Raw genomic sequence first — 27,907 nt, forward strand, 5'->3', positions numbered from 1 at the left:
ACTTACTGTTTACAGGGAAACTGAGACTCAGCACAGACAGATGAACGGGCACTCCTCCGGGGGATGGGACGAACCGAGAGATGACAGCGGTTACTTTGCAGACACATCTGGAGGGAGAATTTCACTTCACTTTGCTCTGAACACACGGTCGCTTCTCAAGCTGCTAACTGGACTGTAAACAATGTAGCGCACGGAGAAGGAAGGCTGGGCTGGAGGTCATTTATCGCTAACCGCTAGCTTAACGGGAATGCCAGCGATACCTGGAGCATAAAGCCTGAAAATGTTCACGTTATCAGGCTACATGGATCTTTGGAATAAATTCCACACTGTGCAGTCTGCAGAGCAGCACACTACTGTTTCTTTTCACCTCCGTGACTCTGAAGAAAATATCTCTGGATTCAGCTAAAAGTTGTTCTACAACTTTACGACAAAATTATTTCAACATATTTTAAGGATCCGACTGGGAAGTTAAATTAAAGTAAAAACTGCAGCTGATTTAAAGACGTCTCCCTCACAGGGTTGGTGGATGGAAAAATTCGTTTTTGTTTGGTGTGAATCATCTTTTGTTTGATTTGTTAAAATTGGTTTCAAAGCTCGGAGCACTTCTTGACATTCCCTGATCAAGGAGCGGTGAGTTTTGTTTGTGTGCTGTGCTGATGCCTAACACAGCTTTGGAAAGAAAACCAGGCTAGCATGCAGTCTTTATGCTAAGCTAGGTTAATCGACTCTTAGCTACCGTACATAAAAGTGGTATCAATATTCTGAATTGACTCTTATAAAGACACAAAACAGGCGTATTTCCCAGCACGTCTCACTCTAACTGTAAGCCCCCTCCCTACCTGAAATAGATACTTTATACATAATCACAATATGATCGTATAAATGAGTTCACTTGCAGAAGGAACACTGACTTCATGTTATACTGGGAAAAAGAGACGTACATTCACACACTCAGAGTTCCTTAGAAATGGTTATGCAAATGGTAGAAAAGCTTTGGCATATTCTGCCTACAAGTTGTGCCTGCACACTTGGAAAGAAGAGCCGAACGAAGCGGCCGAGCTTCACCCCGCTCTTCCTTTACTTTGTACGCCGCAGTCCCACATAAAACTGTGGAGAGGTTAAGTACCTACACTGTTCGCTATTTACACTGTTATCATTGTATTAGGCCTTAGGGTTTAAAGGTGGACCTCTGCTACATGTTCCCAGGCGTTCACACTGGGATTAATGGTGCCACCTTAAATGTGGCACTATCACTATGACAGTAATAGACTAGCTCATGAAGTACCAACAGCTACACGTGAAATACAGCCCCGAAACAAGCTCTGCAGGGGAGGATGTGTGCGCTAACCGAGCACTTAAAGAGGACGAGTGAAGCTAAAGAGATTTCTAATAGAGTCTTATAAGATGTGACTGTCGGTGGTCGCTGTTTCGTCCCACAGCGGAGCAGAAATACTGATAAACACACGACACGGAGGCCTTTCATTACGATCGCTGCACCGATCCCCCACAGCACCTTAGCATCCTAACAAAGCTGCATTAAGAGTGGTTAGCTAACACTTCTGACCTAAAATGCATCCATGGCTACAAAGGACGTTTTTTACAGTCGGGTTGCACGAGGTACTTTTTAATAGTGAGTTTATAACGGACAGCAGATGGAGCCGGCTGGAGTACTGACACAGAAGCTAAGCTGTGTACGGCTGTGGGTTTGAGATCAGTTATTATCAGTGTAAGGGTGCACTATAGTGTCAATATTTTCACTGCCTCACCTTGCTGTATCAGATTTGTCAGTTATGCTCCAGCTTCTATGACTTTCTTTTTAGATCAGTTTCAACAGGATAATGTAAAAGAGCCCCCCTGCAGCCGCCTGTGGGAGGCCTGTTTGTTAACGTTCAGTGGCTTAAGAACATCTTGCTCCTTGGCGGTACAGCTTAGCTTCTGTGTTAGTACTTCTCACATCTACTGAAGGTAATACACCTCATACAACCCCACTTCAGAAAATCCGAACTATCCCTTTAACAAATACGGATAATCATCAACAGGCAGCACTTTACACAACATGAAAGCAGCTGTCTGACTGTAGCTGCGTCTCTGCGGTGCTGAAACAGGAGGAGAAACTAGAAACGGCTGTGACATGAAAGAGTCTGAGAGGAGGAGGGAGCTGAAGACAGAGACACAGACTGAGAGTGTTCTGAATTATTCACTCGTCCCATCAGAATCTGAACAGGAAGGCTGAGAGGGCGTCTCCACCGAAAACCAACAACCCCCCCACCCCCTCCAAGAAAATAAAACGCTATTGCTCAGGATGTCATCATGCTCGTGGAGCGCTCTGCTCGTGAACACCTCCTGTACCTTATTTGTCATGCTATATTCAGTAACGTTGCATAGAAGTTAGAGCTTAATCTAGGGTGGACGGGGAAAGTGGGCGGGGCTCTCTGCTTCATTCATGCCTTACCGGAAGGATGCTACAGAAAGAAAAAGGAGGGGAGATAAATGATGGGGGCCATTTTGGGTCCTGCTGTGCGTTAGTTTCCTCCTCCGGGCTACGACAGAGGAGAGAGGAGAGATCGATCTGTTGGCGTAGCACAGAGAAGCCTGCAGCGTCACTGTGAGGCGATGTGGCGCTAGCTAGCAGCTGCCGGGGGAGGAGCAGACAGAGCCGCACATGCTCAGTTTGGAGGAGGACTCGGGCTCCGGCTCGGGATCCGGTTCTGGTTCTGGAGCATCATCGTCGGTGGCCCCGGCTTCAGCCTCTCCGTCTCCGTCTCCGCTGGCATCATCGCCCCCCGCCTCGGACTGACCCTCCTCCTGACGCCTTTTCAACCTGAGACACAAGGAGAGTTAACACACGACATGCTCCATATGTATATTCATTACCATACCACGTGTAAGACTTCATCTGACTCTTATTTTAACCTTTGACCCTTCTGGAGGAACGCAGTGAGCACATTCGGTCCTCAGAAACTCAAAGGAGACAGACTGTAGTTGAATCTAATGACAGGTCTTTACTCTGTCATAAAGTCTTCATCTCAGCTGTGCATAATTCTACACATTATGTCCTCCATTATAAATAGAAGTAGATTGCCATTCATTAGAGCGATAGAATTAATAAGACATTTGCCAAACAGATGATCTCAGTGACGCTGCAGTGTCAGGACCTGCTCAATAATGAATGAGGCAATAATTTAGAGCAGCGATGAACCCACATCCAAGTCAGAGAGGACACACATTCAATATCAGTCTTTTATGTTACTCACACATGCAAAACATACTTAATATTTAGCCTTAAAGGAGACTTTTAGGTACAAAATATAGTGTCTGACAACATCACAGAGTTACAGATTTAGACCTTATTGTTAAAGAGGAAGATGATTTTTTTTAAAAACATAAACTTTACATCGCTCTCGTCAGAGACACCAGACTCCATTAACAAAAACAGTAATTTTACTTCAGTAAACACAGGAGTTGTTGGTAACTGCTGCCTCAATCTGGTATTTTGTTTGTGTTATTGTGAGTTACACAAATACTGTGTTGGATCCAAGCTAAGCATTTGTTAGACCAAAGTCAAACAATTACACAAACTAACTAATCCATCGAGCAGGAGAGCAGCAGCTCCTGTGTCTGTGAGCTAAAATCAGTGTTTTTCTCAATGGAGTCTGGTGTGTTTGCAGAGAGCGATGTAACGTCTGTTTGTGGTTAAAACAATCACCTTCCTCTGTAACAAAAAGGTCTATCTCTGTAGGGATCCTTTCTGTAATGTTGTCACACACTTAGAATAACAATCTGAGCCTGTCAGTGGAAACAACTTTTAGCAGACGATCCATCAAGGATTATGTTGCAGCCATTACAGCCTGTTTCACTGCTGCAGATTGAACACATCTACTGGAGTGAACTTGTTGTATTTATTACACCACCAAATAAAACAAATGCAAATCTGGAAAACAGCTCAGTACGATGTGTTTTCCTATAAAAGATGAAAAATCGATGGCCATAGTGCGAGTGTGTTGCCTCACAGTCGAGAAAAAGGGAAGCGAAGAAGAACTAATTCCAAAACTAATGCAATGAGCGACATTCAGTCGATCAGGATGTGAACTTTATCTCTGCGTCACTGTGAAATGACGACACAGAATCTCTGTTTTTAGCCCGAGTTATCGCTGCCCGTGCTCTCTTACTTCTCACGGTTGAAGATCATGAACTCCTGCTGCACCACGTCAAGGCACTCCTGTAGGTAGTCATTCTCCTGCGGGCGGAGGACAGACAACACATCATCAGCCTCGTGAGCATCATTAAGACCTTCAGATGAATCAGTGAGCGAGGGGAAAACGTCTTTCTCCTCATTTCCTCCTTCTCCTCTGTTGCTCTTTTTGAACTCGTCATGAATTGTTTGTGAGCCCTCCTCAAATTGGATGTTTGGCCCGAGACAAAAATAGAAGCTCATATTTCCGAAAGCACTCGAGGCCATGACAACAGCAGTGAAGGCCTCATAATTTAATAATCTTGGTAATAACACAGTATGAGCACACACACACAGGCACACACACACGTCTTGTAACCTCGCTATTGTTTGAGGCACACTCCACGCACACACTGATCAGCTTTGATGACACGTGACACACACACACACACACACACGGAGCTGACGTTAATAACCCTGTCTGATGTCATGATGACTGTCTGATGGGAACAGGCTGTTTCTCATGAATACAGAGGACTCCTCCTGTCCGCTGTAAATAACATCTCAATCCAACATAACGAGGCAGAAGACTCAAACAGACCGTGTTCAACATGATGCTGCTTTCAGGACGGGTCCTGGTTTTATAAACTGTTCATGTTTTCATTGAATTCTACTAAAAAGGTGTCATTTTAATACGGAAACTTTACTTTTATGTATTTATTTATTGCCTTTTTGTTATTGTTTTATTCCTGGTACTATATAATATATTTGAATAATCTTTTAAAGATTCACCGTCTGCCCACGGCGCTAACCCCTCGATCCCACAGGATCCGCCTCCGACCCGTTCCGTCTGCACCACGTTTCTGGTCCGTTAACGGCGCGAGCCCTCGCCCACAGGAAGCGTTGGTCCGCAGCGCAGTGGAGCGCTGGCCCAAGCAGCTGGATTCGCGAGATCACAAGATCGCCGGAGAACTACATTATCGCGAGAGAATTGAGAAATTACGCAATAACATCAATGTTAGCACAGCAACACACAAACAACAGCTCAGTTTGCACATCCGAGGTTGATTATCTGCTCATTTGGAAATCATTTGTGATTTTTGTGCTTCTACCGTTGGCGATTTGAATGTGTTGATCTCAAAATAAACGAAAAAAAACGGGAGTCTGTGCCGGTCTGTACATGGTGTTTTATTTTGAAATGACCGGATGCTGTATGCTGTTTTCGTGTGTGACTGCCTGTTTGGAACGATCTGCTCTGTTCAGCTTGATGCGTGTTTGAAGCGGCCTCCGTCAAAAATAGACCCGGCGCATATCTTTAGCGGAGCAGAGCGGAGAGACGCTTCTGGGACGCGCCGGAGACAGACCGCGGCGCGTGCTGTGGAATCACTATCATTGACTTGAATGGGCGCGATCGACTCCAGAGGTCGTGGCGCGCACGGAACGCGCCAGAGACGGATCCTGTGGAATCGAAGGGTGAGGGTGGGAACTACAAATCCTCCATGTTAACAGATGGGACACGAGTCAAACTATAAAATCAAAATACACGTCAAAGACATTTTTCTCAAACATGGTTTCTGTCATTATAGTTAGTTCTTATCATGCTGATTTATGTCCAAGTGTTAATTTTTCTGACTAGTTTACATTTAATTAGTTATTTGATGTTATAAAAAGGGGGTGTGGCCTCATGATTGACAGCTCTGTCGACAAATGGGGCTCCTGGGGCACTCTGTTCCAGAGTAGCAGAGTAGAGGTGGAACGGCAGGAGAGACGTAACTAACACTAACACTACAGTCATTGAACTTTCCATAAGCGTGAATATCTGCTTCAGACCGACACAAGAAGCTGTTCTGCTGCAGACTGAGCCCACCTGAGGGCTCCAACACGCCAAGGACACCTGAGGGCTCCAACACGCCAAGGACACAAGGTAAAGGTGTGTTCTGGGTAGAGGAAGGGGCGGGACGTCAGTACTGTAGCTCAGCCGATCTCTGCTGCACACACTCTGCTTCACTTTTTGTACAGGTGTCGTCCATCTTTATATACAGTCAGTGATTTAAGTAAAGAGCCCCTAACAGTAATGTTAGCTCGGAATTTAGGCATTGAATGCTTCGAAGATTGATTACCTATGATGCTCAACATTACGCATTTTTGCTCCAAGGAAGTTTTGTATTTGTAAAACTTTCCTCAAACAGAAAAAGAGTGATTTATAAACCATGACCTCCCAGCACACACTTGACCTTGAAGCTTGACTCTCTTTGATGTAATGCACCAGGCGGGCGATTATTTTACTAAATAGGTGCCATCTTTGGGTCTGGGGTCCGTTTCACAAAGCAGGTTTATTGAAAACTCTGAGTCTGTTAACCCTGAAATGAGGGAAACTCTGAGTTTTCCGTTTCACAAAGGGAGGTAACTTAAGCTCTAGGTCAGTTACCGTAGTAACAGACTCTATGAACCTAACCTGGTCGCGAGCAGGTTTTCTTCAGGAAACTCTGAGTTTCGCTCTGTCTCCTCCCTCTAGAATATAAAACACTCATTCGACTTCCTCATTCATTCAGCCTGTCTCACGCGTGTGTTTGAGCGGTTACAAATTTTAAAAAAAAGAAACGTCGCGTCTCTGTGCTGCTCTGACCCCTTTGCAAAAGTCTTTTATAATTATGATACAAAAAAATCAAAAGACAAATCTGTGTCAAAGTCATAACTTTTAGATTTTCCACCACCACTGCCGAGAGCGCTCAGATAAGACGCCGTAAGTTATTGGATTTTTTTTTAAACTAACACAATTCAGTTTAATCAACATGAATTATAATGTATGTGAAGTCAGCATCATGTTAGGGATAAAGCTAATGCACATTAAAACAGCCACTGAATGATATGTCATTAGTTTAATATTTAAAATCTGACTGAAGTGAGGTTCAGCCATGAGCCTGTTCTGCCTGAGCCGCACCTTTGAATGATGTTCTGGTATTTTATTTTTAACTGCTTCCATGTACGTTTTTTTCTCCCGCTGGATTGCTCCTAAATTAATATAAATTTTAGCTTCCGGTCGTGATTAAGTATTAAATAAATAGACCAGTTCAAACTTGCAAATTTACTCGAGCAGCAGTTTCTTCCCACGCCGCTTCTCTCTCTTTTGCAGCTGCAGCCGTGTTACTTTATGTTTCTAAAAACATGCTCGTATTCGCTGAACGTCCGCGTGAGTATTTCAAGCTCCACTGGTGTGACGTAGGAGGACATCTTTTTGTGTACCGTTGCCATGGTGAATCGTGGTGTCGGGGCTCCATTAATGCTGGCTTTTTACAGTCAGCGTGCACGCACTTAACTCCGGGTGAACCTACTCAGAGTTGATTGAACTAACTCTGATCAGCTGTTCTGAAACCGAAAACTCTGAGTTTCCTATCTCAGAGTAGATCAACTCAGAGTTCAGGGTTAGACTCAGAGTTTGTTGAACCTGCTTTGTGAAACGGACCCCAGGTATCCAGGTTCAATGAATAAAAACCAAAGTTCACGAGATGTTGTTGTTTTGGGAAAATAAATAAGCTAAACTCATAAACGTGAGGGAAAAGAGTAAAAGAAAAATGGCCGCTGAAACACAAACAGTCATTATCCCCGGCATCCTTCAAAGAGCTGTAAAACCTTCACTCTTAGCCTACATTACATCTCACTATCTTTACCCAAAGTGTCAAATTGACCATTCACCATTATTTCCTCTGACCTTCTAACAGGGAACCAGCAGAGACTCGAGGACATACTGCTACTGACCATGCCGTCCTCTGGCATATAACCATTTAAGGGTAAATTGTTGTTTCTATCTTTGTTTTTTCTATATTTCTTTATGGTAAGCTAGGCTAACTGGATCCTTATCTAACCTTTGGGCCCAGTTGTTCAAAGAGTTTAATCTGGATTACAGGATCAGGTATTCATCTTCCTTTTGTTCTGGTTTTTCAAAGTAAAACTGGGTTAGATCGACATGATCCAGATACAGACTTTTCTAGATTATTAAATTTGGATTACCAGAGCTCGAAATTAGACTACACACTACATACTTTGTCCACAGGGGGCACCAAAATCCACACAATGAAAATTCCATACAGCTGCTTTAAATTAAATATTTTATGTTTGTTGATAGCTTATTTTATTTTATTTTTTAAACCTAAACTTATATCTGCTATCACAGCAGCAGTACAGCAATCCTTGTGCAAAATATAAAACAATGTCGACACTGTAAAATTTAGCATTTGCTGAAATCCAGCCTGAATCCAGATAATATTTTTTATCCAGATAAAAACAAACTAGATTACCTGATCTCATTTTTTTTCTTTGAACAACCCATTCATCAGATTTGATCCAATCCGCTGTAATCAGATCAGATTACTTACAGATTACAGCTGGCCTTGGAGTTAAACAAGTTCCCACAATCTAAAGTATTCTAAATCCCTCTGTAGTTATAATTAGTAGTATTAGTATAATTTGTAGTTAACAATTTAACATTTTAATATAAAATCCTGCAGGATTAATCTTATGTCCCCTGTTCAGCAGTAGTATAAAACACAGTGTGACAGTAAGGGAGAGAGTCCTGTTTGATCTGTAGAGAAACTTCTGTAATCACTGTACTTCTGTGATTCCTGCAGCGAGGATACTTGTACAGTAAGTCTCTCTTTATGTTCAGGATGTTTTCATGTAGACTGCTGAGCTGAGATAATTCACAGTGAAGAAGAAAAGATGCTGGGATTTGCTCACCTCGATCTAAAAATATGCAGTTTTGACAGGAAGTGACAGAGCGGAGAGGAAGGTAAACCTGAGCTGCATTGTTATCCAGCGTGTCTTCATGTGTACGCTATCTGTGAGTTACACTCCTACTGTATGGCAGGTTATTATCTCAAGACACGTGTGTGTGTGTGGTGGAAATAACATTAATGTGATGTGCACCAGGCTGCAGAGATCACATTAACATGGAGGCAGTAAATCACAGCCCTGTATAATGGTAAACAAGCCTGTTAAATGGGACTAAAAATAACCCCCTCTACCATCAAAGGGAATAAAAGCCTTTTAACAGATGCAGTGACATCTTGAATTCCACCTTCATCCTCGCAGCTCCTCACGAGTCCTCCTCCTCAACACAACAGACTGCTTTAAAGGCCGGGGTTATCCAGCGTCTCACCGTTTCATTTCTCATATGTGAAGCTAAAATATGAAAGATGATGCAGATTATAAACTTATCTGAAGAACGTGACCCTCTCACGCTCTACAACTTTGTCTTTCTATTTAGCAACTTAATACAATCAGTTTTATGATGTAGTTTTATCTTAGACTGTCTAGGCCTTAAATCGCCATTCTTTCTAATGTCCAGCAGGGGGCGTCTCCACTGGTTGTTTATATCGAAGTCTATCAGAAAATGGTCCTCCTTCTCTCTTGATTTATCCCCTCAGTAAACATTTCCCTAATGAATTATGGTCTCAATCTCTAGTTTCAAGTCTTCTTCATCACAGCGTGATGTTCATTTAGTCACTAATGCTCCCATTTAGAGTCACACAGACCGGAAAGAGGGGAGGGTTTTTGGGGCGGGGCTACCTGTGATTAACAGGTCACCACAGCGACCTGGAAAATGTCTTTGATGATGTTTTAAAGAATATATTTTGTTTGTTTTGCAAAGCAAAGTTAGCTTAAGTTACCGTGAACTAAAGATCCCCCTTGCTAACCAAGCTAGAGCTAGCATTAGCTGATACATTTGCATCTTCCATGTGTGGTAATTATACTAACAGACCATCCAAGACGCCTGTCTCTATTTTTTAAAGATAAAATTCCAGTGTTATCTAATTTATATGTTAGCACTAATTAGCAGATATTTAGTGTCTGTGCTCACCACACCTAGCTTGTTAGCTTATCTTTTTTAGCTACGTTAGCATTCAACCACTTCCGAGCTGACATTACCATTTGATAGTGTCACACAATATGATGTGAAAGGTGTAAATTCCTACCTAACAGTCATGTCAGCGTGTCAGGAAGCTTTCCAAAGTGTGGACAGTGAAATACTTGTGTTTAGGATTACCCTCCTTCTCCCTGTGTTAACAATGGGAAACAGCCAAACGAGCTAAACATTAAAATGCAGGAGAAAAGAGTAATTGCTGTTTGGTTTATTGAACCATCAGACAATCCAGGAAGTCTGAGATAAATTGTAGATTTTCTGCATTTATACGTTAGGACTAATACACAGGTATCTGTGCTCACCATGGCAGGCTCTTTAGCTCACCTTCTTAGCTATCTAATTAGCCAGGTTATGATTTCGCTTTGAACATAACTGCATAAATTTGATAACTTAGTTCGCGAAGCCCTCATTCCTCTCCATCTCCTCCTCTCGTCCAAATATGGTCACTTCTGGCTTGACCAAAACCAAGATGCTGACCGGCAAAATCCCAAACTCAAGGCTTAAAAACATTGCTCCCAAAATGCTGTTTATATCCAAACATCACTCACAGACTGTGAATCCTTGCTGTTGTCTCGAGACCGGTTCTTGGCCAGCCTCTTCTTCTTCTTGTGAAGGGGGCGCGACTCCAGGATCATCTCTTCCAGCTCAAAGGTGGGGTCGCAGTGTAGGCGACCTTTCTGTAGGAGGGAGATGCACAGCAGATAATTAGAAACACAAACACTCACACACAGGATCATAAATCAGCTGTGGTATGTTCAGCACCACACAGAGTGCACAATTGCAAAGTGCAACACATGAACGCACTCGCATAATGTACCGTAAGTTAATTTGCACACACACACTATATAAAGAGGCTGCATTCAGCTTCCTTTGCATTATTTAGTTGCTACACTTGCTCATTACGATCGGCAAACATGAAGGAGTGCCTGCGTGTGTGCTTTTAAGTGTTTATTATGTGTGTGTGCTGATGGCTTCACACTAACATTAGGAACAAATCCGGCCTCCATCTTCTTCTCGTACACGGCGTCCCAGTTGACGTCAGCGAGGTAGGGAGAAGTCTGCATGTCAGACAGGCTGGAGAAACGATGCTCAGGGTTCACTGTCAGGAGCTGGAAGGAAAGGACACACACACACACACACACACACACACACGCACAACAATGTCACCTACATCATGTCACCTTCACAACTTCTCTCCTCACTCTCAGCCAGGCTCGTCTCTCGGGGAGGTGAAATAGACTCTATAAATTGAAGGTGAAAAATAGAAATCAATTTGAAGGTTTCCGTCCTTTTTGTTGTGCAGTCTGAGAAAGCAGAAGTGCAGCCAGACTGTGTTTCTGTGCTAAGTGAAGTGAACATAACAAGGAGCCAAAAATACTCTGTTAAATTTGTAATCCTTCCTGGCTTCCCTGAAACTATCTCTCCATAAAAAATTTTCATCGAGGCTATAAGACCTGCATAAATTCAGACTTGGTGCCATTAATACCACACTGTCATGCTGTTTCTTTTCATTGGGAATAAGATATATTTTAGAGACTATTTCTTATAAATTCTGCATCATGTAAAGCTGAAGCGTTTATAAGCAGGCACAAGATAGTGCTCTAAACACAGAAACCTGTCTATTTATTAAGCTTAGCAAAACTAAATGTAGCATGCTACTTGTATAGCCTGCTACCTATCCAGGCTCCAGCTGTGGGCTTTATTAGCTGTGGAAATGTTTACTCAGCGTTATGGTGAAGAGTCAGTGTGTATGCGATGCTTCCTGTTTAAAGCAACATGGACCACAAAGTTTTACAAAGTTTTAAGGTTTACTAAACTCACAGCTAGTAAGCCGGCTTGGTTGTTAGCATGTGCAGTTGTGTCAAGCTAAAAGTAAAAAGTTAACCAGGTTTCAGTTGTTATGTCTGTGTTCTATGTGAAGTCACACTAGCAGCTAGCTGGTCAGTTTAAAATTACTCTAATTACTACTAACTTATTAAAACTAAATAAACATAATACTTACGTAGCCAGCTAACTCTCTACACTAGCCTGTGAGCTTGGATAATACTCGGCAATGAAGTAAGCCCGTGCTAGCAGTGTAGCTAGCTTCTGTTTGGTATAAAAACCACAGAGAAATTGTTATCAAACACAGTACATATAATTCACTTTATTAAAATGAATGAAGGCGCACAACTCATGTTACTAGCTTTCTGCTAGGCTGGGCTTTTAGCTTGGATAGCTCACAGCCCAGCACAGCTAGTTAGCCAACTAGGTTGGTAGCTCGTTAACCTTTTTAAGCTAAAGCCTAAAAGCTAACAATGTTTAAGTAATTGTGTGTGTGTACTGTGTTTATGTAAAGCAGGAACTAGCTGATTTACTCATAATGTCTAATTTATTTTTAGCTGACTAAATTTGGTATAAGGTGTTTAGCTTGCTAGCTGTACAGGCAGGGTGCTGTCATGAAAAGTAACAGTATGAAAGAAAAAGGGACAATAGCACGAAATGCAATTATGAACTCCTGTTAAACCCTGTTAATGTGGCATCAGAGTGATGAAACACATTTTATAATAATACATATTTACATATATATTTTATACTCTTACACAATTTATTCATATGATTAGTTTTCCACACTTGTTTATTTAAAGCTGTCTAAATATGTTGCCACCACACTTCAACAGGAATACCAGACAAAGTAAACCAACAGGTGGCAGTGTTAATCAAATCAGCCACTCATCAGGTTCCCATCACACAGTAAAGACAGAGGAACACCACACATGAGTGAAGTCTCTTATTCCGGAGAGGAAACCAAACCTGGTTCAGTTGTGTTTTAATGGAATCCATCTGTTTCATTTCTCCCCTCAGGATAAACATGGGAAACGATAATGGGATCGGGCTTTGTTGTCATGTTAACTCTCTTCCTGTGCTTTATTTCCTTCTTAGGGTCACTGGTTGATTCAGTTTTCTCCTGCAGGGCCGGCCGAGTCCAGACGAGGTAATCGATCAGCAGCAGAGCGGAAGAGACCGAAGCTCCGTCCAGAACACTCAGACGCTCTCCACATGCACGCTCTCATGCTTGCTCCGACTCTGCCAGAAAATATCCTGCTTAACAAGCCGGGGCTCCTCGTGCTCACGCTACAATCTTAAACTGACTACAGAAAAACTGACAGAAGAGACGAGATGATCTTTCCTGCACAGTTTCCCTTGTTCAGATTAGAACAAAGGTAGGCTATACTTAAAGACAATATGAATCGGATTCAACAGAAGTATTAGAGTGATTTAGATGAAAAAGTGAGGAATTAAAATAACAATGTGAGGTTAACTACTCGTTGTGTTGAATATTATCAGCAAAAATACTCTCTCTATCTCTCTCCTCTCATCCATTTGCTCTGTTTCTGTGCTTCCATCCTTCGGATTCCCATCTGTCGTTTTCTTTCTCCTTTGCCCTGAGGGTCTTGGATCACCCTCCCCCTCCAGCTCCAGCCCCCCTACAGTACCTGCATCCTCAGTGTTTTTTCTTTACCTCAATATGAACCTCAGTATCACCTCTTCATCCCTGCTCTACATCCCCCCTACTCCTCACCCAAGGGCTACTCAGTGTCTAGTCAGAAGGGTCAGGGTTCAACTTACTTAGATTTTTACTTAACAAAAGTACAACCTTAAACTCATTACATTACGGCATACTTCAGTTTTTAACCCACTTTAATTATTTGTCCTAAAGTACATACTGAAGCCCTGAAAGACAAGTGAACAAACAAATTCTGCTGATCCATTTTTTTCATCTGACCGATGATTCAAGAACAAGTGAAAAGGTTTTTCTTGCATTTATAAGTTACTTTCTTTTTTTAAAAGTTTGCAACATGTGGCTTTATTCTTGTACATGTTCAGTATTGACATTTCCATTTGGGATAATCCATTTTATCCTACTTTTTTTTTTTTTTTTTACATCTTCACTTGATTTCCAAAGAAAACTGATTCTACTTTTACTTCAACTATGGCAGCTATGGCATACAAATTCCGAATTTCCATTACAAATATCAGTTTATAAAATGCAATGCATTTCAAAGTTTTAAACCCATCCTTGCTTCAGGTACTCCAGAAGTTCCTTTTTTCACCATTTAAAAAAAGGTTTGGCATGTGAACGTTGATTGTTTGTGTTTTAGTTACGAACTTGGCTGTCATGTCTTTTTTCTTGCTGTAATTTTTAATATATTTTGCCATATTTAAACGGAAGCTATCGTTTTGAAAGTGAAAAACTAAGGAAGATTATCAAAGCAAAACATTTTCTTTGGATCAGATGTTGAAAAATGTAGCACCTGAATTTTTTGCCTTTCGGCGCTTCTTTAAGTACATTCAAGTCTTACCACATTTATGACTCTCAAACACAGGATCATCACTCATCATTGATTAATCTGCAGATTTTTTTCTTGATTAGTATATAAAATGTCCCAAGATGTCAGAAATGCTCATCAAAATTGTAAAAAGTCTAAAGTGACCTCTTCCATCTGTTTTATCCAATTAACAGCGTAATGCAAAGGGCAGCTTAATTTATCTAAAAAAGTCCTTCAGAAGACCAGCTGGGTCAAGAACGTTCAAAAATATAACTTAATATTTTCTGTGATATTTGAGCTAAAGTAAGTCCAGTTTAACCAAATAATGACTTGCACTATTAAATTTATATCTATTGAATACAGATCACAACATTATTAGAGTTACTGTGCAGGAGGCCAAAAAAAAGTTACTGCAAGAAGTCCAAGTATCGGCTCATCATAAAAATATCACTGATAATCCGGGTTTAGATTCTGACGTGAATCCACAAATTTAAACACAAAAGCTAAACCTAATTGATGCCCCAATGTGTACCGCTCACCTTCCTCAAGAGGGAGACCAGGTCCTTGGGCCAGGCCGGGCTGTACTGGACGCTGACTGTACTGAAGAGCTGGATCAGAGACTCCACCGAGTTACTGGCGTGGATGTCGTACGGTCTCTGGAACGACAGAAGGACATGAGACATGAAATGTGAGGTAGAGAGAGAGAGGAACCTAATAACATGAAAACTCAAACTCCCATGATGCCTTACCCATCCACGCAACACTTCGAAGGCTGTCACCCCTAATGACCACCAGTCTACTTCAAAGGCGTAGCCTGTCCCTCCACTTACAAACGACTGGAAGATCTCTGGAGCTGAAAACACAAACAGAAAAACTCCTCAGACAGCTGCCCGAACATGACAATCATATTTCATCAGTTGTGCAATATAATGAGATGGGACATTACTGCCTCCACTTTTTACTAATACATCTCATTTTAACACAGTCGATCTACATCAAGTCTATTACATTGCTCCAGTAGATGTGTTTAGCCTGCAGCAGTGAAATGAACGTGATAGCTGCAATGTAACCCTTATGGGTAAATATAAAAAGTTCTTGTTGTTTCCACTGCTCAGATTGTTATTCTAAGTGTCTGACAACATAACAGAAAGGATCCCTACAGAGATAGACCTTTTTGTTACAGAGGAAGATGATTTTTTTAACCACAGACTGTTGATCCATCAAGGATTATGGTGCAGCCATTACAGCCTGTTTCACTGCTGCAGGATGAACACATCTACTGGAGCGATTCCAACACCTTTTGTACCTATTAATCATTTAGACCCCAAAATATGTAAAAATAAGACTCTGTTTAATACATAAATTCCTATTTAATCTCTTTTTATCCCTTTTTAATGAGGTTATCTGCCAAAACAGAGATTAAAGTTTGGAGCCCATTCTTCCTTTCCAAACAATTCATTTTAAATGCAACATAATTCAATTCTTCCATGCAAACAATACAACCATTTTTCTCTTATAATGTTCTTTTCTGACAGTACACATATTTATTTGTACAAAACATCAGCTGACACCACACATGGCTGATGAGATGGTTGTTACCCATGTAGGGCTTTGTCCCAGCTAAGGCTGTGGCTCTCTCTCCGTCCTTTATAATCGTTGCTATGTTGAAGTCCGTCAGATGAACGTGACCTGAGAAAAAGAAGCACAATTAAATCACAAATTCTGTATTTTATAATTAATGTTTCTAATTATATTTAATGGAAACAGTGACAACAAATACTGACACTTAAACTGGTTCAGTGCATCTTTGGGGTTTTGACTCCTCTGACCGTGTTAGCATTGGGGCTCATTATCAGCTTTCAGGGTTATTTTTGTGTACCAATGATGGACTCTCACTGCTGTCTGTGTCCTGTGTGCTTAAAAGATAAATCAGAGCTCAGACTTAAAGAATGTTTTATGGACATATTTATTCTAAATCAGTTATTCTAATTAAGATCTGTTTGCCTAAAAATGTTTTTGCATTCTTCCCAAGTTGAGTATTTACAGGTGTGCATCATCTGCATACAGATTGGTATTAGAGGTCTGTGTTGCAGTAAGAATACTGTTTATGTAGTCTGCAAATAATAACGACCCTAGCATCGGACCTTGTGGTACCCCGCTTTAATTTTCAGTGGTATATATATATGAGAGCATCAGAATTTCTATCAGACATATTTATACTGAATTGGGTTATCCCATTGAAATTTGTTTGATTAATGCAGATGAAATAAGGACATAGATAAGACACAGGGCCAGCCACACACACGAGAAAATGCAAACAGCATCATAAAACCAAAGACTTCCCTACAGAGCTCTCGACAAAGTTTCAGGTCACACACTGGAATCAGACTTTTAAGTTTTAATGTCTTTTGTTGCTCCTTTTTTTCATAATGTGCAAAAAGGATGGGCCGGTTTAAGGATCTGCTCCGGTTCACAGAAGTTTTAGATTTTAGAGAAGATGTTGGATTGATATTAGAGAATACTGTTTATGTAGTCTGCAAATACTAATGACCCTAGCATTGACCCTTGTGGCACCACGCCTTGGTTGATCAAACATTTAAAACTTCTCTGCATGAAACCAGTTGTGAGAAGGTTTCTTTTCCCTGCCCATCACGGCAGGCTGTAAAGCGCTCACTCATACACAGAGCAAACAGCTCACTCTCACCTTGCTCGTCCAACAGGATGTTGTCGGGCTTCACGTCTCTAAAGAAGACAAAAACAGACACACATATTTAAAAACATTTTTTGACATAAATAACCCATATTTTAGTCACAAACTCTGCAGTCAGGTGCCGTTAAAACACTGCAGGTGAGGAAGGTGAATGAGATTATGTAATCGATTGGAAAACTTCTACTTTTTTGTGACATTTGGTTTAAATTTGTTATCTTGTTTTTTTTAATTGGCCAAGACGCTGATTATTTTATTTTACTAAATACATAAAAATAATACATTTGCATAAAATTTTGTTTGTGGAAACACACCTGTTGAATTGCAGCCATTAATAAAAGTGTTTACTGTGACTCGGGTTTTTGCAAAGCTGCTGATTTGTTCTAATAATCTCCAGTTTAATCACAAACACTGTAACAGGTGGACAGATTATAGTTGAGATGTTTGCAGGATGTGAAAGTCTGTAGGGGGTGTTTGTAGGCTGATGCACGTGTGAATTATATGTTGGTGCAACATGTTAAGTGTGTGTGTGTGTGTGTGTGTGTGTGTGTGTGTGTGTGGGTGTGTGTGAGAAATTCTCATCTTGCATTACAAACGTTGCCAGAGAACACGAGCGTCAGAGATCCCCCGGAGGCTCCTGCAGGTCTGTCTGCACACGCTTATTATACAGAGCACCCATGCAGCGGACACACACACACACACACACACACACACACACAAAAACACACACATCTCGACATTTCCTCCAATCCCTCCACAGGCAATTAACGGAGCCCACACAGCTGATTTAATTACGCCTCACATCACGCTGGTGTGGAGAATACACACGGTCCACAGAGAGCACCGACACTTCCCATGTGTGCACTGCGGCGATGCTACGCTCAGCTGATGCTAATATCATGTGCCAAGACTGAGGAGAGAGGTGGGGGGTCAAAGTGAACCAGCAGAACAAGCCTGGAGGGAAATACATACATACATGTTCACATCCTGACATGAGAGCAGCACAGAGACGCTTTGTTTGAAATTCTCTTCATGCTGATTTCATGAAACAACATGTGGACTTATTTTACACAGGACCAAACCTCCTGTGTGAGAGGATCTAACAGGTAGCAGGTCTGACACGTCGAGTGTGTGAGGGAGATGAATGAAGCGGCCTGATGGTCCGTGCAGAGAGGAAACACAACAGAGAGAGAGAGAGGACTTTTACTTCCCTCCTTCTCATTGGACTGATTTTACCTCCTTGGGCATGGTGGCAGCTGACTGTTGCTAGGAGACTACAGACCCTTCTTCCTCAGTTGGTGCAACAAAATAATTGTATAGTATTCTGCTGTCAAAAACTTACAGGCTGGAACTAAATTGCAGAGCTGGGGACAGCCGTGGATCCCCAGGGGAGGGGCAACACAGAAACATCCGTGTCAGAGGCAGAACAGCTGATGTCAAGGACGGAGAGGAGGATAGATACGAAGCATCAGGTCCGAAGTTTACATTATGGACCTGTTTGTCAGAAAACACTGGCTACCTGGTGGAGCGCTGCACACCTGAGATGTTACATAGCACATATGGAGCTGTGAACAAAACCGTATTTTAGCGATAAACAACGCAAACAACCTCCTGCAACCCTGCGTTCACATGTGGGCATCACATTCTGGGTTTGCTTCACCTTCTGCTCAGTTTACACCTGTTCCAGCTGGTGTTAGCAAAACACCATAATAAGTGGCAGCCATCTCTGCAAAATGATTCTACAGCTGATCAGGAGACAAAAGTGAGCACATCTTATAGTTTATTTATTTACAGTAGTTTAATGTTGCTTACCAAATTGACCAATTGAACTACTCGCAACTGCCTATGCAACAAAGGAAGTACTCGTTTGAGGACGTTGGCACTTTATTATTGTTCATGCAAAGTGAAGAGGTAAAAAATAAAAAGGCCTTGCATGTGGTTCTGATTAGTCTACATTGATCTGTAGTTTCATTCTCACCATGCCATCTCCAGAACATGTTTCTCTGTCAGGAGCAGAAAAGTTACTGAATGCAAATGAAGGAGAAACTCTGATGTGGAGGAAAACGAACAGATCACAGGACTTGTGTGGAATTGTTTGAGTCACGTTTTTGCACAGAAACGTTCAGGCTTTAAAATAAACAGTTTTATAATTTGTTAGAAAGAAATATATTCCACCACACCTGTTTACCTGTTCACCTGCCCCACGTTCCTGACAGTTCCTTCAGCAGTCATTAGGCTTACTGAGGCAACCTGCGCCTGGTTAGACAGCACGGGGCCCTCAGTGTTTTTTGGTTTCAAAACTGAGTGAATAGAACAGGTTTCATAATCATGTTTTAAATTGTTGATTTGCAGTGATGTGTTTCGGTGTCCCACTTTGATGCTCAGACTTTCCATGTTGTTGTGAGTTTTGCGATTGTTACAGTGGTGATTTCACTCTCTGGTTTCCCTCGTTAACGCAGGTTTTTCAGACACGTGTAGACCCGCTAATACAGGCTGATTGTCCCTTTGTTCCCATTGTCAGTGAAGTATACTCCTTTCAGGCTTTTTCACAAACGCGCCAGAAACCTGTCGCCTTATTTCTTCTTCCCCTCGGATCAGAAGAAGCTCTCTCACCTCGCTGTCTTGCCAGTGTTGCTGCATGTTGCACGAAACGAAGAACAAATTCACTGTTGTACATTTACACGACAGCAGCTTGAACTTCAATGCATATCATAGCATTGCGTGGGAAAGGGGGCGGGGATTAGCGTGTCGACACAGGTTTTGTGTTTCCATCAATGCCGATCGGAGCCGAGGTGATAATCACCCGGGTCTACTGTAGAGTCATGTGACCTGGGTCTGAATAGTTTGCAGCTTTTTTGACCAGTGGGGAAGCGGCTTTAAAGATATTATTTATCTACTGATGCTTGAATCTGCAGGAATTATTCTATGGACCATGCAGTTGTTTTTTTTCCTAGTTGGATGACATGAGTGACGTGTAAGAAAGTTAAAAGATACACATAACCTCCTATTTAAAACCTGAAATATCTTCCCCTAGACACGAAACTCCGACTTTGTGTGCTGACTCACTTTGAAGTGTTTCTCCACTCACCAAGCTGCCGTATTCTTGGAGTGAGAACGTGTTGCTTCCTAAAACGTATGCTCCTTTATGTATTTACAATTTTACTTGATGTTTTTATTGTGAAAAACACTTTGATTCAAACATTTCACACTAATAATCCTTCCTGTTACTGTGCTACATGAGAAGGTAAATCAGACCCACAGGTTTGCTTTACTGTCCATAGACTAAACACACACACACACACACACACACACACACACACACACACACACACCGTCTGTTGTTTGAAGAAGAAATGAAGCCCCTCTGAGGTTTTAAACAAGGTTCAAACAGTTTTTCAGCCATCTGTGGTACTAAATCTGCAGTCTGCAGGGATCCAGCTCCTCCACTTACTGGACTGCAAACACACACACACACATGCACACACACGCACACAAACACACACACATGCGCGTCCTGCTGCGCTCAGCAGATCTGCACAAAAAGCTGCGGACAGCGAGTCCACCCTGGTAGAAGATGATGGATGGTTACAATTACAGGAACACACGAGGCTATTTTTACATATGTAAAGTAACAGAAATAAAAACGGTGAGGAAATACCTTCAGCCCAGACAGACTTAAACTACAACTGAGGTTAAACATGGTGCCAGACAGAGCGAACGGAGAGGCCATGTTTTTAGAATAAAAGCATGACTAGGGCCCGCTTTCAGAATAAAAGCATGACCCACCCTTTCAGTTGTGAGGAGCTGTAGGGCAGCATGAGGAGTACCGTAGTGTCGTATGACAGGATGCTCTCTAAACGCTGAGTGGACGCAGGTGAGATTGATCAACAGGATGTGATGAAGGTGTGAATGTATATTTATCTACACTGACACAGTTGACTCATGTGTAAATAAGTGCACATGAAGCTGGTTAGAAAGTCGCCGTGACTCTGTGGTGCTGACACAAAGGATTATTCCCTCAGCGACAGAGAGGAGAAACTCACACAGGCCATGAGCTCACCCTCTGAAGCAGACAGGAACCATGTTGTTTAAACTGACCTAAAATATAAACTACAATAGCTACAGCATTTACTCTTTGTGCAGTGGAAGCCACAGCTAATTCCGGAGATGTTCTTGCTTTTTAATCTTGCGTTCGCGTACACAACCGTCTGCATCATGATACGTCATTGTTCATGTACTTGTCTGTGCACTACACACGTTACTGGAGGATACCTCAGGCCGTATGCAGCAACCGTATGAGCAGGATGTAAACGACAGACATGGAGACACTCGAGGAGGTTACTGTGATGTTCACTCTGAGTTCTCAGCAGCCCTGTGACTGACAGTCTGCAGCCAGCTCAGGCGACTGATGAGCGGTGGACAGAACACACCGTCTGCCTCGTCCCCGCTCCGTAACTTATCTGTTTGCAGCTGTTTGACAGACATGTTTGTCTCTGTGCAGTAGCAACGACACATCGTACACATGTGGATCATCGTGGACTTGGTCTATCAGCTCGTCTTCAGAACTTTCTGCCATTGTTGTCCCTGCTGCTGTGTTGACCCTGTCACATCCTTCCCATTTAAACTGATCTGAAATATAAACTATAATAGCTACAGCATTCAGTCTCTTTAAAAAGAGAGCTGTTATATTTTGCATGCATGTGTTGTTTGTTCCTTGATGACATCCTGATGCTACGTTATGTGGAGTCTTAAACATGGTGAAACATGCAGAGAGAGGGAGGACTCTATGCTTTAGATTATTATTTGAATAATGAAAATGATTTAAAATAAAACATTGTTTTACATTACAAACAAACATCAAGAGTACAGATTTTAGAGATGTGAAGCATTTAAAGATACTTAGAGAAACAATATGTGTTTCATTTATTTATGAAACAATCTTAAACATTTGATGAATTATTATGGTTTCTATTATAGTTTATGTTTTCTTAAATAACCTTTGAGTTTGGGCTGTACAGTTTCTAGGGACATAAAGAATCCTCCACGTAGTGACCTCACAGTAATCAATAACACTAACGTAGGCGTCGGAGGAAAGAGCTCTGAGGGTGAAAATAAAGACGCCTGACTTTTACATAAATTCATTCTGCTGTTTGAGTTCCAGTCTGAAGAATAAATCATTACATTCATAAATCACCAATAATAATAATAAAGCTGAAAGCTGCAGAACACAAAGGAGAAAAAGCTCCTGAATACTGAGACTCACAGACGTCACCTTGAGCGGCTCCTCGCGCTGCAGGAGAAACTCTGCTTTAAAGTCAAACTGAGCTTTAGTATATTTGATGAGACACAGTGTCATGATGAAATGGGCTGACACTGGGGCTTTGGGGCTATTTTGAACGTACTGTAGGGAGGAACTGTGGATATATGGAGGGAGTTTAATGTTTAATCTGCTGTTTTGAAGGCTGAATCAAAGAGAAAGTCTGTCGTCTGGTGCCACACTAGGAGCGTCGTTATATTTAATGTCATTTATTCTGTGAACACTGAGGGCCTAAAAGAATCCAATGCAGCATGACTTCTGTCTCTGAGACAGATCAATAAATCACAATCACAGAAACTAAACAAAAGTGACGGTTACAATCGTTGGCATTCACAGCAAATTAGATTTATGTTGAGATCAAAATTAAAGCTGCATTAATCAATGTTTGCAATTTAAAAGGGAATTCTGGTATTTTTAACCTGGGCCCTGTTATTAGATATTTGAGGGTTTAAATGACTAATATGTACAAAACGTGTTGTTATTGCTTTTAAAGGATTGATTCATGCTGCAGCAGTGAAACAGGCTGTAATGGCAGCATAATGCTTGATGTTGAAACACACCAGACTCCATTGAGAAAAACAGTAATTTGAGCTCACAGAACACAGGAGCTGCTGCGCTGCTACTGCCTCAATCAGTGTTATCGTGTGTTACACAAATACTGTGTCGGAACCAGTTCAAGCACCATAGGCAGATAATTACAGAAATGAAACTAACCAGACGAGGCAGTTAGATTGGCCGAGACAAGGAACTTCTGTGCTGAGTGATATTAAAATCAGGTATTTGTGAATGGAGTCTGGTGTGTTTACTGAGAGCGATGTAACGTCTGTTTGTGGTTAAAACAATCATCTTTCTCTGTAACAAAAAGGTCTATCTCTGTAGGGATCCTTTCTGTGATGTTGTCACACACTTAGAATAACAATCTGAGCCTGTCAGTGGAAACAACAAGAACTTTTAGTGGACGACCTTTGATCCATCAAGGATTATGTTGCAGCCATAACAGCTTGTTTCACTGCTGCAGGATGAACACATCTACTGGAGACATTCACACACTGTTTATACCTTCATCATTTAGACTCAAAATATGTGAACTGTTCTGGCTCAATCTTGCAGAGGAAGATGTTTTGCAGACCTGAACTGAGGACATAAAGACCATGAGTACCTGTGGATGATGTGCTGACTCTGCAGGTAGTCGAGCGCCAGCGTCATCTCACAGAGGTAGAGTTTGACGGCGTCCTCGCTGAACTGGACGCTCTGCTGCAGGTGGTAACGCAGGTCTCCTCCCAGCAGGAGGTCCACCACCATGAACATGTCCTCCTCATCCTGGAACGAGTACCTGAGAGCAGGAGGGAGACAGAGTGCTCACTCAATGTCCAACACAGGCTGTACAAACAGACTGAGCACATACAAACAAACATGCACGCTCTTGCATGCTGTGCACACAGTACAACATGTGCAAAGCTTGAGCAGTAAACATCTGCAGACACACATGCATGTTTACAGAAAGCCACACAAAGACAAACATGGTATATCTATATATCTATGAGCAAACACAGGACAACATGCCCCGTTCATGCTTGTGTCTCCGTCACATTACATCAAAGCTGGTGTTTTATGCTTTAATTTCTTATTTCATGTTTAAGATACCTCATATACTCTGATCCTTTTCTCACAGTGTAGATCGGCCGCACTGTTGGCCAATATTCATTGACAATAACTTAATTTTGTGCTCAAAGTTAAAAAGGTTAAGCTGTTGTTAAAGAGAAAGATCACTATTATGACCCTGTTTCTGGGGGCGGGGCCTCACTGATTACTGTAAATAACTTTATCCACTGATTGTGGTGAAACTGGATCATGTGTCATGGATCCTGATTGTCCCTCTGATACCTTGCGGCTGCTCATCTGAAAACTGTGAGTTTCCTGATGATTGGTCATTTGTTATGGTTAGCTAGTTAGCTTAATTAGCTCAGTTAGCACTTGGTCTGAGAGCTCGACACACTGGGGGAGTGATGGCTTGGGCTTTGGGCTGCGGGTTGGACGTAGAGATGCTATCATACAGTTTTTTCCTTCCTATTCTATGAACCCTGGATGTGGAAGTGCTAACACTATTGCATGACGTTGCTCAAGACAGTAAAGGAATCTTAACCTAAAAACAAGCTGCGCTAACGTCTGCCACTCAGCTCGAGGCCCCGTCTGATGCCATGTGTATGCTGAAGAGCGCTGGAGAACCCTGTTTTTAAATGTGGAACCTTTTTTTTATTAGTGTTACTTATCTGAACTTTATAATACATCATGTGTCATTGGAACATCACGATAGCTTTGGCGTTACACTCTCTGCTAGCAGTGCACTGTTCTTCTCTTCTGCTTTAAAACAGAAGGAGTGGAACCAAGCCCATTTTTAGGGGTGCAATTAAATAATTGTATACGATCAATGCAGCGACTGGCGTAATAACTGATACCCAATTCTGCATTCAGGCTGTACTGGAGGTCTTTCAGATGAAGACTTTTATGTATAAAAACAAATGTTTCAGGTTGTTTCTGTGTGAATATACACTTCCCGACGGGCTCTGAACATAAAATATTTGAGAGTTATTGACATAACAGATCAACATGTTTCCCATTAACATGCCATTTATTTGAAGGAATGCAAAGAGAGAGTTATCAATATTTGAAATTGCAGCTGGAAAACAGCCTTTTCTGCCTGATGTGATTTGGCAGAATGCTCCTCGTGGTCCTCTAAACGTTTTCAGGCTTTTTAATCATGCACATCAAATTAAAACACAGCCTCTGGGTGATCTGGGAGGGGATTTGTAACACTCCACTCCACAATTTCTGCCCCAGACTCTGAACAAAACATTTATTCACACGGGTGAATAAACTGTTTTGGTGCAACAGAAGCTAATTTCTCATAGAAGAAAAAAGAGGCAGAATAATATCTTAATGGGGCCCACATGTCGCCGTGCAGCACAGAAGGAAACAAACTCAGCCTTGTGGTTTCTTCCTTCACACTCGGTTTAATGCAGTTTTCTTCTCAGCCAAATCTTTATTTTTCCATTAAAGCTCTGACTCTGTGCTGATATCACTTCTCTTCATAGCTGCAGGTTCTCGGCTCTCAACACTCTGATTGGTCCCATTCAGGTGCAATTTCCTGCCTCTCAATAAGTGAGAAACAGGCCCGTGTTTCTGCAGAGAGAAAATGATTTCATTTCGTCCACAGATTGGAGAGATTGCCGCAGAAGAAGAGAAACCGTGGATTCGTTCATGAAATAAGGTCCTCTTTCATGTGATAGGGTAGATAACGGGCTCAGAAAGGCAGCTGCATGATTGTGCACAGACACAAACATACAGCACTTTTGTATTGTTAGATTATTAGATTAGGAATGTCCCATAAGAGCGAGAAAAACAAACAACTTTAATACAAAGAGAATAAAGGACGAGCATGAAAGAAAAAAATTATATAATGGAGCAAAATGTATTTTATCTGTATCGATAATAAAGACGAAAAGTTGAGAGTAGTTATTTAAAGTGTTATGAAATAATAAAACACCTTTATTCTTTATACTTCATTCCAGTCATTAAGACTTTATTTCGGATATTTGGACTTTGATCTCATTTCACTTCTCATTTTATTCTCAACGTTTAAACTTTATCTTACTGTTTGAGTTTTTTTTTATAAAAAGCACTTACACTGACAGTTCGAATGTATTATTCATGTGTTGACTTTTGATTTGCAAACGATAAATATAAAGTCAAATCTCTGCACAAAATTTAATCTCTGTATAAGCATAAAAAGTGTCTCTTTTCCTCATAAGACGCCCTGCCAAAACTATGTTAACCCACAGATCGGCCTCGCGTTAACCCGCAGATCGGCCTCGCGTTAACCCTCAGATCGGCCTCGCGTTAACCCGCAGATCGGCCTCACGTTAACCCAAAGACCCACAGATCAGCCTCACGTTAACCGACAGATCGGCCTCACGTTAAACCATACATCGGCCTCACGTTAAACCACAGGTCGGCCTCACATTAACCGACAGATCGGCCTCACGTTAACCCACAGGTCGGCCTCACATTAACCGACAGATCAGCCTCACGTTAACCCACAGGTCGGCCTCACGTTAACCCACAGGTCGGCCTCACGTTAAACCATACATCGGCCTCACGTTAAACCACAGGTCGGCCTCACATTAACCGACAGATCAGCCTCACGTTAACCCACAGGTCGGCATCACGTTAACCGACAGATCGGCCTCACGTTAAACCATACATCGGCCTCACGTTAAACCACAGGTCGGCCTCACATTAACCGACAGATCGGCCTCACGTTAAACCACAGGTCGGCCTCACATTAACCGACAGATCGGCCTCACGTTAAACCACAGGTCGGCCTCACATTAACCGACAGATCGGCCTCACGTTAAACCACAGGTCGGCCTCACGTTAAACCACAGATCAGCCTCACGTTAAACCACAGATCGGCCTCACATTAACCGACAGGTCGGCCTCATGTTAAACCATACATCGGCCTCACGTTAAACCACAGATCGGCCTCACGTTAACCCACAGATCGGCCTCACGTTAAACCACAGATCAGCCTCACGTTAAACCACAGATCAGCCTCATATTAAACCACAGAGCAGCCTCATAATAAACCACAGAGCAGCCGCAGCAGATGGCCGGCCCCAGGATGTTGTTTGCTGTTGGCAGGATTCCTCACTGTCACCTTTTTATCACCTCATTGTCACAGTTTGATTTCCAGGATCCAGTTGACGGATGAGCCTCCTCTGAGGCTGCACTCACTATCTCAGTGTTCCACTAAACAGCCTTCCCAATCCACCGCTCAAATATCTGGGCTCCTGAGAGAGAAAGAGAGACGCTGAGGATCGGTCTGGATGTCACTTCCTGCCTCACTTTGACTCTCTGAGGTGACAGCGAGATGTCAGATACGGGCCGACAGCTGGAGAATATGAAGCTCCGGCACTGACAGGCCTGTCACCTTTATGACTCTCTGCCAAAGACGGGACAGAGACACAAAATATTTTACTCCCCCTTTTTCTGGGGAACACTTCACTTCAAATCAATACAATGTGAAATCCACAAATGTGACAGACGTGAAACTAAACTAAAGAAATCTTCTGCTGTCTGGGAGTGGAGAGGGAGGCTGGCTGAACACGGAAAGACTTGGTTAAAGGACATTTCTGTGGAAAGACATGAATCCATCAGTTTTCTGGCATCACTCCATCACTTTTTCATGCACAATCTCTCTTCAGGTGTCCGTACGTCTCACCTTGTTGCTCAAGGTAAGGAAGCAATAAATTCAGATGCTGGAGCTCAGATCTTCTTAGAGGAGATAGTATATGTTGGGAATAGACATATTTAAAAAGTTTAGGTCTTGTCTTGGTGGTCTTGGAACAAATGTTTAGAACAGACATCCCCATTTTCCAGTAGGCCTGCTGCGTAGTCGCTGTTAAATTGTGTGAAGGCATAC

The 27,907-nt window shown here is 42.1% G+C and overlaps 1 protein-coding gene across 1 annotated transcript in view; it reads right to left on the reverse strand.

The window, feature by feature from the left end:
- Nucleotides 1–2,625: 2,625 nt before the first annotated feature.
- The window catches only part of LOC138588617 (serine/threonine-protein kinase 32C-like), a 91,298-nt gene continuing 66,016 nt past the window's right edge, over nucleotides 2,626–27,907 (reverse strand). The window contains exons 4-12 of the mRNA XM_069658839.1: nucleotides 23,585–23,758; nucleotides 17,106–17,143; nucleotides 16,001–16,090; nucleotides 15,151–15,254; nucleotides 14,941–15,057; nucleotides 11,075–11,200; nucleotides 10,640–10,768; nucleotides 4,170–4,237; nucleotides 2,626–2,821 (exon numbers count right to left, since the gene is read on the reverse strand). Of these exons, the coding sequence (XP_069514940.1) occupies nucleotides 2,626–2,821; nucleotides 4,170–4,237; nucleotides 10,640–10,768; nucleotides 11,075–11,200; nucleotides 14,941–15,057; nucleotides 15,151–15,254; nucleotides 16,001–16,090; nucleotides 17,106–17,143; nucleotides 23,585–23,758 (1,042 nt within the window). The remainder of the gene's footprint in view (nucleotides 2,822–4,169; nucleotides 4,238–10,639; nucleotides 10,769–11,074; nucleotides 11,201–14,940; nucleotides 15,058–15,150; nucleotides 15,255–16,000; nucleotides 16,091–17,105; nucleotides 17,144–23,584; nucleotides 23,759–27,907) is intronic.

The sequence above is a fragment of the Semicossyphus pulcher genome, unplaced genomic scaffold (assembly GCF_022749685.1).
Source record: "Semicossyphus pulcher isolate SPU_LCO1_2020_fin unplaced genomic scaffold, fSemPul1.0.p SCAF_12, whole genome shotgun sequence".
NCBI classification, from domain to species: domain Eukaryota; kingdom Metazoa; phylum Chordata; class Actinopteri; order Labriformes; family Labridae; genus Semicossyphus; species Semicossyphus pulcher.